The 13,026-nt window shown below is 51.9% G+C and overlaps 1 protein-coding gene across 1 annotated transcript; it reads right to left on the minus strand.

Annotated features, from left to right (window-relative positions):
* Positions 1-794: 794 nt before the first annotated feature.
* Positions 795-5,008, minus strand: BTG2 (BTG anti-proliferation factor 2). The gene is made up of 2 exons (XM_045983547.1): positions 4,721-5,008; positions 795-3,405 (listed from the first exon to the last, which is right to left on the minus strand). The coding sequence occupies exons 1-2, from the start codon at positions 4,872-4,874 to the stop codon at positions 3,071-3,073; spliced, it is 489 nt and encodes a 162-aa protein (XP_045839503.1). The 5' UTR covers positions 4,875-5,008; the 3' UTR covers positions 795-3,070.
* Between the last annotated feature and the right edge of the window lie 8,018 nt (positions 5,009-13,026).

Here is a 13,026-nt window from a genome sequence, read left to right on the forward strand (position 1 = left end):
TAATTTAAATGCAGCCCACTGCTGGCTGTCCATGATGTCCTTGTGACCTCCGTGGGAAATGCTGAGCTCCTAAGTGGGGTGGGGGGTGCTGAAGCCTTTGTCAAGCCTCACGGACAGAACACAGGAGTCTGGGATGATGAAGGCTGCTCTTATTTCCTTGCATATATCTGATCCATATGACCAGGGGGAGTAATAAATTGGTAACAAACCTTTGCTGTTGGGAGTAGCTGCTCTTTAGCGACTGGTATAGCCTTGGTCTGCAGGGCCCAGATCCTGCGGCCCGGCTGATCTTGTCTAATAGGAACTGAGGTACCAAATGGCCGTCCCAGAGACCGACAAGAGGGCCTGGACCTGGAACTTTCTGACAATTCTGCCCCAGCCTGGGACGGGGTTCGGGGTCCCCGGCTCACCATCTCAGTCGGAGACTCGGGTTATGAGTCCCAATCACGTGTAATATTTTCTGTGCCTCATGTGGATGGACAGGTCACACGTACTGAATGAGCAAATGTGTGAGCACAGCCGAGGCCCAGCAAGAAGAGATGCGGGAGACCTGGCCAGACTGCAGAGTGCTCAGTCTAGAACCCCGGCCCGTCCAGCATGGTCACAGGGAAGTGAGGACATGCATTAAAGGACGGAGGAGGGAGTCACACAACTAGATTTTTCTTTTATACAAGCCACATGCTATAGGCCTTCGGGGCATGGCTGAAGGGAAACACTGAGATGCCAAGAAAGGATTTGGATCCAAGGGAAAGACTCAGTGATATGGGAATGTGACCTTCTCTAAACCACACGGCTTCAACTGCTACATTTTTATTAAAGTAACAACAACAAAAAAGCGTACATTTGTCCATAAAGCTGTACATTCTTTCATATAAAAACACTATTATACAATTAGTAACCTCTGTCTTTTCTGTCAGAATATAGCTTACAAATGTACGACTATTATTTTTACTTCACAGGAGAGACAGGCCTGCTCAACAGTCCAGCTCTGGGTGTTTTGCTGTTTTTAAAGTGAACATCAAAAAAAAAAAAAAAAAAAAAACCCTACAAGAGAAGATGAAGCACGAGACCGTGAAGCTGCTTCTAAAAAGGCAGGGGCCTGTTTGCAGACAAGAGGCAACACCACAGTCTGTGGGGATTCACAGCTTCATTTCCACCCACAGGCCAGAAAAGGAGCTCTTGGGTCTGCGGGCCTGAAGTTACCTTTAAAGCAAGAAAGGCTGGAAGCAGGGTCTGGGAAGGCAGCTTGGAGTCTAGAGTTGAAAAAGGGGCAGAACTGGCAGGAATGGGGGTGGGGGGAGAGAGTGTTTGGTAAATAGCACCTTTGTGTCAGAACTGACTAGTTCAGGAATCCAGGGAAGGGGACTGGCCATGAAGCAGGGACCCCTGGGGTAGGGGATGGTTAGGGAGAAAAGTTCCTCACTAAGGGGCAACAGCCAGGTAGGCTGTTGTAGGAGGGGAGCCAGGTCGACCAGATGCTCTAGCTACACCCTTCTAAAGTGATTCGGGGTTGGAAAACTCAAGGCCTTCTGAGGGACTCCTCGCGAATGTCACTGAAGAACCGAAGGAAGGGTTTCTTCCCGGTATGGACTTCCATGGGCTGCAACCCAGAACAGTAAATATTGCACAAGTCTAGAGACAAACTTGGATTGTACTGAGACAGCAACTTCCCCACGGGTGCTCTGAGCACCACAGAAGGGTGGAGGGGGGGGAGGGGGAACCATTAAAAAAAAAAAAAAAAAAAGCAATGCCCAGGATTGTGGCTTTTAGTGTCAGCCCTACAAGAATACCAAGTAGTTGCAGGACTTGGGGCATTCTCCCATTCAGCCAAGAACACCTGCAAGGCTGACCAGCCAGCCAGAGTCCCGAGCATGGAGGGAGGAGGGAGAGTTCCCTAAGTCCTCCAGGGCACCAGGAGGTTCCGAGAACCAGTTCTCCTTCAGACTCTCCTGGGACCCAGGAGGCCATATTGCACAGTGAGTGAGAGCTCTTGTTCTGGAAAGTTGGGCGGCTCCATGACCCAACCAGAAGGGGACAAGAGCGGGAGAGTCGGAGAGGAGTGTTGTGCTTTGCAAAAGAAGGCAGTAATAAAGAACCTGGAGTTCCCCGTAGCTTTTGAGTCAACTCTCGAAGGGGTAATGGCGGCAGCATCAGGAGTTCCGTGTGGTTCCAAAAAGAAGGGTTTGGCCAAAAACAAATATCCCCAAGTGGATACTCTTTGGGTCCCAAAATTCCATTGCAAACCATCCCCAAGTTATTCACCACACATACTCCCACACAGAGCAGAGCCAAGGTTTTGTGCAGGGTACCCTTCTGTCCCAACCCCAATAACCTCTAACTCCTGCCTTAGCCCCCACGACCCCCACAAAACAAAAAGCTTTTTGTTTCCTGCCTGGGAAGCAACATCTACAGGCCCCTGAGAGTAGAATCAGAAACAAAGTCATGATTTCGAGAAAAGCTGCTTACGATAGAAGAAACTGGGAGAGGACTTTTCACTTTCTGCCCTGGATCTCCCCAGAAAAATAGAAGAGAAGATTAGGCAACATAGCATAATTGAAGTCCAGGCTTGAATGCCCCTGAGGAGGAGAGGGCCCAGGGATGCAGGCAGGTATTCTGCTCTGGCGAGCGAGAGGTCTGAACTCAGCCTCTCTTCTCCCTGCCGCACGCCAAATCTTGGCCACTCTCATTCACAGTTGCTAACCTTGCTTGCTCCCTTCTCACATCTTCCTGGGGGGCCAGCCAAGCTTCTCCCACCTCACCCCTGCCAGGCCGGCCCCCTCACGACTTGCCCCCTCCCGTAGGCAGGCACTGGGTCCCAGACTCAAGCGCACACAACAGTTCTCTCCAAAGGCACCTGGGGAGGCCACTTCCGAGCAACTCCCTTGAAGGAATTTTCTTCAAAAAAATCTTTTGGTTTTTTTTTTCTCCCCTTTTCTTAAAAAAAAATATATATTTATATATATATAAATAGCTCTTCATTTAAAATAGTTCCCCAGGTTGAGGTATGCGGTGGCCTGTTGTCACGGCAGAATGAGTACAGTAGCGTGCCTGGTGGGGGCGGCGGGGGACCCTAACTGGAGACCGCCATCACGTAGTTCTTCGAGGGGCTGCTCCGGCCCAGCATCATTTGGTTCTTGCAGGTGAGGAGTCCGTAGGAGGTAGCCACCGGGGCCTCCTCGTACAGGACACAGATGGAGCCATCCTCCCCGATGCGGTAGGACACCTCGTAGGGGTCCACCCACAGGGTCAGCTCGCTGGGCAGCAGCTGGTGCAGCTGGGGCTGGCTGAGTCCGATCTGGCTGGCCACCTTGCTGATGATGGGGTCCATCTTGTGGTTGATGCGGATGCAACGGTAGCCGGAGCCCTTGGACGGCTTTTCAGGAAACCAGTGGTGTTTGTAGTGCTCTGTGGGGACGGAACAAGATGGAGATGCCCTGGTTAGAGCAGCCGGGCTGTGAAGGCTACAGCAAGGGGAGATGGGGATGAAGAGACAGGAGTAGAGGAAGGAACCCAGAGATTGTAAGTGAGCAATGTGGTTTCTCAGGAGTTCCAGGACCTTCCTGAAATCCTCCGGCCACTGAAACAGAGAACGTTACGGGATTTCCGCCCTCACTCCTTCTAGGACAAGGATGTGAGGGTGTATGGGGAAGGAGTCCCACAGCTCCGGGGCAATCCCAAGTAGCTAGTGTATTGCTTTTGGCACACTCTCTGTTTAAGAAGGAGGGGTGAGCCTGGGAAGGACATGTCCAGGCAGGGCCTCTGGAGACCTATGAGCTGAAGCTGCAAGCCCAGCAAGGCGGCCCTCACTGTCAGACCCACAGCAAGTCACTGTGTCTCTCACCCTGGGCCCCAGAGGCTCCCTCTGCCTCCTACAAAAGCCAGGGACCTTCTGCAGTGGTGAGGAGTGAAAACCCGGTCGTTTTTGATGAAATGTATGTTGCTCCTTGGAAGGTAGGATCTGTGTGGGCACGTTTGAAGATGGCTATCGCTGCTGGGGACTGGCGGCCAACCTGCTAGAAACAGCTGGGAGATAGGTCTCTCCCCAGGCAGCCGCTGCTTATCTCTTGTCAACCTCCGGTGTCAGGCCACCCCCGCCCCAGCACACACGCCCGCAGAGCGCAGTTACTACCTACAAGGCTTTCTCAGTGCCAAAATGGGTGGCAGATGGCTAAGGGGAGCCAAAGCATACAAAGGGGGCCGGGATTCCAACTTGGAACTAGTCATCAACCCGTCCGGGGAACAGCGCAGCCCCGAGCGGCCGAAAGAATCACGATAAGGATCCAAGTTATTGAGAAGGCTCAATTGTGCCTTCTTCCCCCATAACTAGCCCGTGGCTGGCTTGGCTGGCTCGCTCCCAACGCCCCTGGAAGGTCTCAGTAAGGGGAATGAGCTCGCACTCAGGCCCGCAGGTGCCTCCTCTCCCGGGATGGAAGCGGGTGCCTCGGCTCGAACTCCAGGACAAGGGTCGGTGTGGAGGAACGCGCCCCACCAGAGCCATCATCCACCGAGACCCGAGCGCAGGGCCGCGCAGGAAGAGACACGACCCAGGTGAACGCGGCGATGCGGGCCGCCCAGAGGGCTAGAGGGAAACCGAGTCCCGGTGCTGCTCGCGAAGGGAGCCCTGCCCTAAGAGGAGAGGAAAGACGGACCAGGCAGGAAGGCGGGGCCGAACCCCAGTGACGGGGCTCAATGGACGCCAGGATCCTCGGCGGGGGCTCACCTGTTAGTGCCTCCTGGAGAGCCCCGCTAAAAACCTTTAGTCTCTGTTCGCTCACGCAGCCCCGGGTCCTCAGGAGGCTGGAGAGGAAGCCCACGGCGGCGGCGATCTCCGGGAGCATGTCTGTTCTCTTCCCGGTCCAGCGGGCCTGACTCATGTCGTGCGCGGCTCGTACGGAGGTAGCAGCGGCAGGGAGCACTGAGAGGTCGCCGATGGGACGTGCCGCCTACCGGAGTTTCTCTGCTCGCTGGGCCGCTGCTCGGGCTCTGCCCTGACTTCACCCGGGACGCGCCTTTCATACTGTTCAGAGAGGCGGGGGAGCCCGCGGCGGCACCCATTGGCTACCGCCGGCGGATGGGGGCGGGGCCGGATGCCCGCCCCGCCCCGCGCGCTCCGGGCCGGGCCAGGCCTGGCTGCTAGTCCCCGGCCCCGCCCCCGCCCCCGCCCCCGCCCCCGCCCCCGCCGCCTCCTCTGCGCTGAGGTCATCGCCCGCTGACGTCAGTGCTGGGAACCCGAGCCGGGCTTGCTGGCGAAGGGTGGCGCGGGGAGAAAAAAGGGCACTGGAGCCTTTCGGCGGAGGAAAGTTGCGCCCAGTCCGCTCCGCGTTGGGAATGCCTGGACCTCTCCTCTCCGCCGGTCCTTCAAGACTTAGGTGACCGGCCACCTCCTCCAGGAAACCTTCCTTTGCTGATATCACCTCTCCCACTCGGTCCCTTCTCTGACTCTCACATTTTCCAATCCCCACTGTCAGAACCACTCACCGGACGCTTTGTCACCATTTTACCGCTTTGCTCTGTTTGTTAAATAGGTTTCTCCAGGCTCTTCGGAAATGGGGACTAAGTTTTCTATTTACTTCAACAATAATCCCACCTCCGCCAAACAAGTTCTGCCCTTCCTCTACACCAAGGCCTTTCCTCTTGCCTGGTAGCATCCAAGTGTTCCCTATTTGATGGTAGGGGTGGGGGCAGTGTTGTAAGACTTCTGTCCCCTCAAGTTGTCTTCCTAGCTCTCGCTTTCCTTTAAATGCCAGAATTTTAAAATGAGTGGTCTGCTCTCAACCGCACACATTTTCCCATCAACTCCCTCTTCCTCCATCTCCTCTCTTCCCTCAGCCCTCCCTCTCTCATTCTTTCCCCGTGTAGATTGAAACTTTTCTAAACACAGGCTCCTGGGAGAAAGAACTCAGCATCAGTCTCCAGGGTCCACACACGGGACTGTGCTCAAGGCCTGGGACCATCACAGGCACTCAGCAGATGTCCCCTCCAAGGGGGCTAACTCCTAACCCCATCTGACATTTGGCATAATAGATGCTCCATATGCATTTTTAAATGAATCAAACCCAATGGCCTCTGTCAATTCTTATTTTTCTTGAACTCTGGGCCCTGCTGACCACTTCTGGAGGCAGTCCCTCCTTCTTTTCCTGGGTACCTGATGCCAGGCTTCTCAGCCTCCTTCCCCAGCTGTGTCTGCTCTGGCTCCCTTCCCGCCCTTGTTCCCTCTCTGTGTCCCCTCACTCCTCTCCGTTTTCTCTCCACTTGCCTTCCTATTTACCCTATTCACGTTGTCCGCTCTGATGTTTTACTTTCTCACAGCTGACTTTCATGCCTGGGTAGTCTGTGTCCTTTCATCTTGCTGCTCCTATCACCTGCTCTGTCCCGCCCCCTGGGTGTCCAGCCACCACCTCAATGTCAGTCCAAGCCCACTGTCTTCTCCAGTCCTGGAGATGTCCTGATGTCCATTTTGTCGGAGATACCATCGCTTCCTCAGGCACTCCGCCCTGCAAACTCACTCACGTTTGACTTCTCCTTGTGCTTTGCTCCTCAGATCCAGCCGCAAGACTTGTTACTTCTTCATATCTAGATGATTGCAGTAGACTTGTCAAATCCCATCCCCAAATGACCCTTCCCACTGTTAGGAGAGCTGCATTCCCAAAAGTCTGCCTTCACTTGCTCTTTTGCTCACATTGTTCTGAAACACCTTCCACCCCCATTTGTCTACTGCATTAAGTCTGGACTCCTTTGCCTGCTATTAAGATCTTCCATAATGTGGCCCATCCACCTTTTTAGGTTTCTGCCACTGTGTGCCCCAGGGTCATTCTCCTCACTGTTCTCTAACATCAGAGCAGCTCTGCAGCCCAGAGTCCTCAACATTTTCCCCATGAACCCCATCTCTACTCTGTAACATGGCCCCCGTTCCAGGGATGCCTGAAGACACCAGGCTCTGCTGCATAGGGGCTCATGCTGCTACGTCCTGGACACTTCACTGCCTCCTTCCCACCTGTGCCAATCTCCCTCCCACTGTCCTGAAGGCACATCTGAAGTTTGGTCTTCCACCCTGAAAACCTGCACTGACCATTCTCCTTCTACAGAATTAATGTTATCTGTACCACTTATGCAGTGTTTATAATCTATTGTTTGGTATTAGTAGGGATATTTTTAGGGGATGTCATCTCAACAACAGTCTGCAGGCTGCTTGAAAAAGGTTACTATGCTCATTTGTCCTACATTTGTCCGGGACAGTTTGGATTTCAAATACTCTGCTCCAAGGCTTCATCTAGCTCATCGAGCTGCCCTGGAGCTCATCTCTTAGATGGTCTCTTCACCAGCTCCTCCCCAGAGCTGGATGAGGCCAGATGAGACTCTTCCCTCTGCTTGCTGAGAGCAAAATGATTTGTTCCAGAAAACAGGGTTGGGAGTGGAAACAGGAAGACCTACAGAGTATCATCCAGGGAGACCAGGTGAAGCCCAGATCAGGACTGACCGAGGACAACCACCAAGGAAGTCAGGGAAACGGATCCAAGTATAGACAGGTATGTAGGTCGGTTCAGCACTTAAATCTGAAAATACTTACATCTCTCTGGGAGTGTCTTTTGATTGGGTTGGGTGATCTGGGCTTTGCTTTTGTCCAGAACTGATTAAAAAAAAAAAAAAAACTCTTTTGACAAGACCATTCATATTTTTTGCCATAGGAAACAGAACTCTGCCCTTACGTAGATTTTTGTATCATTCACCAGGTCGCACAGCTAGTTCTCACTACAGCCAGAGCCACATCTGCCGACTTCAAATATGGCGCCCTTACATTGGCCCCCATGGAGCCTCTGTGCTGTTGTTACAAGGGCATGGCCCACAGAGCTGTTATTCCAGGTGATGGTGCAACAAACTGGGGGCAAACGGGGTGCATTTGGGGGGAAGAAACAAGGAGGTCTTATCCCTGACCCTCCTCCATTACCCAGATGTGCCTTCGCCTCCTCATTGGTGATTAGTTCCTGAACTCCGTATAGGGCATCCATAGGAACCAGAAGGCACTCGCACTCCCTCCTCCCCCTCCTTCCTCATTCTCTTTCCTTTCTACTCACAAGCCTAGGGAGAGCAGGCTTAATTCATCCCACACTCAACGTTCCCCCAAGTCACTATGCAATGCAATTGCACCCAACTCAGGATCTGGATTCTCAGTCAGTTTCTCATAAGCGCAAATACACGATAGTTGTCCAAATTATTTTTGAAATTTTCTGAAACTGCCCTTCAGTTGCTAGGACCAGGGTCCTTAGAGGCTCAAAAGTCCAAGTTTCACTTCTTCCCTTTGCATGTTGCATGCTGCTTCCCGTTCCTTGACCTAGTCAAGGTGTAATTGGAGCATCAGATAAGGACAGTGGGTCTCTCCCTCCCTCCCTCTCTCTTCTTCTTCCTGCTCCTCTTCCTCCTCATTCATTTCTCCCCACTCTGCCTAAGGGCCTTGAGTTGAATTTTGAACACGAACTGCCCTGACGCAGGTGCTGACCTCTGACCCCACCCATTGCCTAGTAGGCAGGCAGTGGTAGGGGTGGGGGGGTGGCCATCAGCTTGTGCCTCTTCTAGACCAAAAATTTCTTTGCCCTATGATCCTGACCCACTGACTCCCTTCATCCTGGATGCCCATCTCGTCCACTTGTCTGGCCCACCTCTGTGGCCCACTGTGGGGTAACATGCAGCATTCCACACTGTCCTCCTCGGGCCAAAACCCCACCCAGGACAGGGTTCCTCTCCTCAGGCCTCAGCTCTGCCCTGTCTGTGGGTCACCACACAGGCCTTGCTCTCCACTCCCTCCAGTCAGAAGCAGCTGGTTCTTCTTTCCCAGCATCCTCTTAGGCCTCCAAGGCCTTGGCTTGGTTGCCAAGGTTACCTCTCAGTTTCCTGGCCACATGTGGAATGCTGAGGTTGAGTGAAGCCGTTCTGCTGGCAGAGGCTGGGCTGAGGTATTCTAGAAAGATGACATCGGCTCACTCCCACACTGTGCGTGTCGTTCTTATGTGTCTCTGTGTGTGCTTGTGTGTGTATCAGCGTGGGGAGGGAGGGCAGCATATAGATATGTGAATGAGTACACACTTCGGTGTGTTGTGCGCTCTGCTGTTTGAGGGTAGGAGGGAATACAGCTCTGTGTTTGTAGAAGTTAAAATGTGCTTATACTAGTATATATTGAGGAATGTCATTTCGTGAAGTATGGATGTTTGGTGGAGTGTGTGTTTTGGCGGGGAGAGTAGATTTGGCGGGGGCTGGGGGCTGTCTCAGTGGGGCTGGTTTAGATGCTAATAGGATCTTCGCTCTTTTCGGACCTCACTGGTGACAGGCTCACTCTTCTGTCCAGAGCTGATAAGAAACACCACCCTGGGAGGACCAGACGCCTCTCTTCCTCACTTCCTAATCAGGCTGGAAATAGTGTCAAATATATTCATCACTCTTTATGAGCATCGCTGGATCATGTCCAGGACGTCTTCTGGGTTCGCTCTTATCTCACAAAGTCGTACCTCTCCAGAGCAGCCCTAGGCCAGCCTGTCTGGGCGTTATTCTTTACAGTCAGAAACAGGAATCAAAGACAGAAGAAAATGACATTGACCTTCGAACCTGTTCATGAAGATTGTATGAAACTGAGGATGTTCACTCTTTTAAAAATTTCTGCCTTAAAAAAAAAACAAAACTGTCTTTAAACCCCTTCACCTGCCCCTGAGTGAACCGAGAACAGGAACAGAAATAGCGAATGCAAAGATGATTTGGGTTGAGGGTTAAGTGGAAAATACCCACCTGGACTGAAGGAAGCATTGCCAAAAGGTAAATGCGTGAAGGGCTTCCTAGTCCCCAGGTCACAACAATTTCCGAGTCCCTCAGGACCGTTTCTGAGAACCTGTGGAGAAGTGGAGAAGAATCTGGAAGCTAAAAAGTAACCCCTCCTCCACTTGCTCTGAAGATAGAAGCAAAAGAAGATTTAATGGTACCAAAAGCTGCGAACATAGGCAACAGAGTCACTTCCTATCGGGACAGTAAGCCTTGTCTAGAATGCGCTCAACAGGATGTCTGCTCTGGCCAAGACTCAGACGCTCTGAGGTACGGGGTGTCTTTCCAGGGAGGGATGAGATGGCCACAGGGGCTGGCCAGGTGATGGCTGCAGGCTCCTCCCCGAAGTGGCATCTAAGCTGGAAAGTATCAGAACCTCAGCGGCTGCCACCGATTTTCAGATAATGAACAGAGACATCTGTGACAGATGCCAGCTTCCATTTGCCACCACTAACCGGGGAGCCCACCAGATGCCCGGTAGCTAAAAATTCATGGCCTAAGCCCCGGGCACACCCAGTGGTGAGCTTGGGAGCCGGGGGGTGCTCATGTTCCCCACAGCACAGTCCCTGATTTTTTCCCAGTTTCCTCATCCCTCTCTCCAAAATGTCACCTGTGTAGCTTAGAAGCCACAAACTTGTAGCCCTGAGGCACAGCTGACCGCAGAGATCTGCTGTCTGGCCTGCAGAGCAGTCAAGTATTTTAAAAATCAGTTGTCAACATTTAGCTATTCGGATATAGATAGCTATAGATAGCTATCTTATCTTTTTAAACTCTAGAATTATGATTTCTCTTAAAAAAACCTGAATCTGTTAACACTGGTTCCACACTCCAGCTCAGCGGTGACTGGCCCCTAAGACCAGTTCACTGTGGTCCCTAACCCTCACTGTCACGTCATTTCTCAAGGAGATATACTGGGTTTTTAAAAATTATACTGTCTCCCGATGTAGAATAAATCCCAAACCATCAGCTCTAACCCCAAGTTTACAACTGAGCTCCCAACTACTGTTTTGTTGTTTTTTTTTCTGATTGAGAACTGGACATCTTTGAAATATTTTTCTGATATTGTAATCTGAACATGCAACAAATCAGGATCTTTCTCTCCCTTTTCCCCCACTTCCGATTTCTTTCTCTCTCTCTCTCTCTCAGTGGCATTATGATTCTTTGTCTAGTCACCAGGCTCACGATCTGGCAGACATCTTTAACCCAACCCCGGATAATCCGTTGCCAAGTCTTAGAAAGTCTCTATCAGCAATGGTTTTCCTGTTTTTGCCCCTGGCTACGGGCATTGCCCTCCCTCCCGCAGTCCTTCTGCCCCCTCCAGACCATTGCCATAAGCCTAGTGCTCAGAGTCTTCTTTCTAGTCCCCTCCTCACTCCAATCCATGCTGAAGACTGCTTGCCAGACTCATTTTCCTTGAATAATATCATGTCACTTTTGGGCTTTAAAGACCTCCAATGGTTTTTCCATTGCCTACAGAATTAATGAAAAATTTCCCACTGGCCTTCAAGTCCTTAGATCGTGAGACTTCCTAGGATTGTAATTCAAATCACCTGGGGAATATGGTAAAAATTGAGATGAAGCAGCCTCTCCCTGAAATTCAGATTCAGTAATCACATGTGGGGCTTGGGCATCTGCATGGGAAATGAGAACCCAGGCCATCCTGTTGCAGTGGCCTGGGGACCCTGCTCAGCATCCCCTGTCTTAGAAAGCACCAAGCCCACAGTTATCTGACGTATCTGCCCAGACACCACAAGCCACTCCATCCCCATGTAGCCCCCACAGTGACCCTCTCCCCACCCCAGCCAGCCTCTCCTGCCCCAACATCTGACCCTCAACTGTTGGCTGAGCTGAATGGGTGGGGAGCAGGCCCCTAAGAAGGGTGAAAGCCAGGTCTTTACCCCGAGCCATATTTCTGAAGGTAGCCCCCTGCCCCTTCAGAGAGACCTCCAATAACCAGTGGCCTAGCTTAGAAGAGCCAACAGTAGGCCTTCTGAACATGAAACTTCTTTGATCTCAAGACATAAAACTCATTTAGACAGACTTGCGCCCCCCCCCCTTTAAAGTAAGCTCTATGCTCAGCATGGGGCTTGAACTCATGGCCCTGAGCTCAAGAGTGGCATGCTCTAGTCGCTGAGCCAGCCAGGTGCCCCCAGACAGGCTTTCTGTTGTTAACCAACCTGCATCTGCCACCTACTACCTTATGACAAGGCAAATACAGAATCTCTCTTGTCCTCAATTTTCTCATCTTTAAAATGGGGACAATAGATCTTTACCAAATCGTTGGGTGCATGAGAGGTAATCTACGGAGGCACTTAGCATCACACCTAAATATCACAGATGCTCGATACACCATAGCTCTTACTATCGCTGCTATCAGAAGCAAGGTCTTCAGAAATCATCTACCAAAATCCTAATTTTCTAATTTCATCCTAAAATTCTAATTTCATCCTAATTTCCCAGATGAAGGAAAGGAGGCCACGAGATGGGGGAAGATGCCCAAAGTCATGAAACAACTTCATGGACTAGAACCTGCATCTCCCACCCGGTCCATGCTCTGTCCATTTTCCCGACTCCTGTCTTGTGACACACGCTTCGTTGATTCACTCATTCATTTATTTACTTACTCGGGGAGTATCTACCAGATACGCCTGCGTGCCAGGTTCTGGAGATTCAGGGGAGTGGTGAGTGTTGGAGGCTGACAGAGGGACACGGTCACTTGGCCACATGGAGTCTGGAGAGCAAGAGCCCAGCGACAGAGTGAGCTCAGCTGCTCAAGCAGACACTGAAGCTCCCTTAGGCGGTGGCAGGAGATCAGGGTGAGAGACAAGCTGGGAGGAAAAGCTGGGAGGCTGGCAGGTCTGGGCTCAATGAGGAGTGAGCAGGAGGGCAAAGATGATGTTCCAGGGGGACATAATAGACCTCGGAGAAGGCAGTGAGGAATGATGGCCAGGAAGAGGTAATGCAGAGTGAGGGGGACTCTGTCCCCCTGCATGAGCCTGACGGGTGTGAGGCATGACAGAGACAAGTTCCCTGGAGGGGACCTTCAGGTGTACCTGTTTTCCGTTAAGGACAAGAGGTAATGAAAATGTTCAGGGGCGCCTGGGTTAAGCTGAGTGGGTTAAGCCTCTACCTTCAGCTCAGGTCATGATCCCAGGGTCCTGGGATCGAGCCCCTCGTGGGAATCTCTGCGCAGCTGGGAGCCTACTTCCCCCCTCTCTCTGCATG

The sequence above is a fragment of the Meles meles genome, chromosome 17, assembly GCF_922984935.1.
Source record: "Meles meles chromosome 17, mMelMel3.1 paternal haplotype, whole genome shotgun sequence".
Taxonomy (NCBI): domain Eukaryota; kingdom Metazoa; phylum Chordata; class Mammalia; order Carnivora; family Mustelidae; genus Meles; species Meles meles.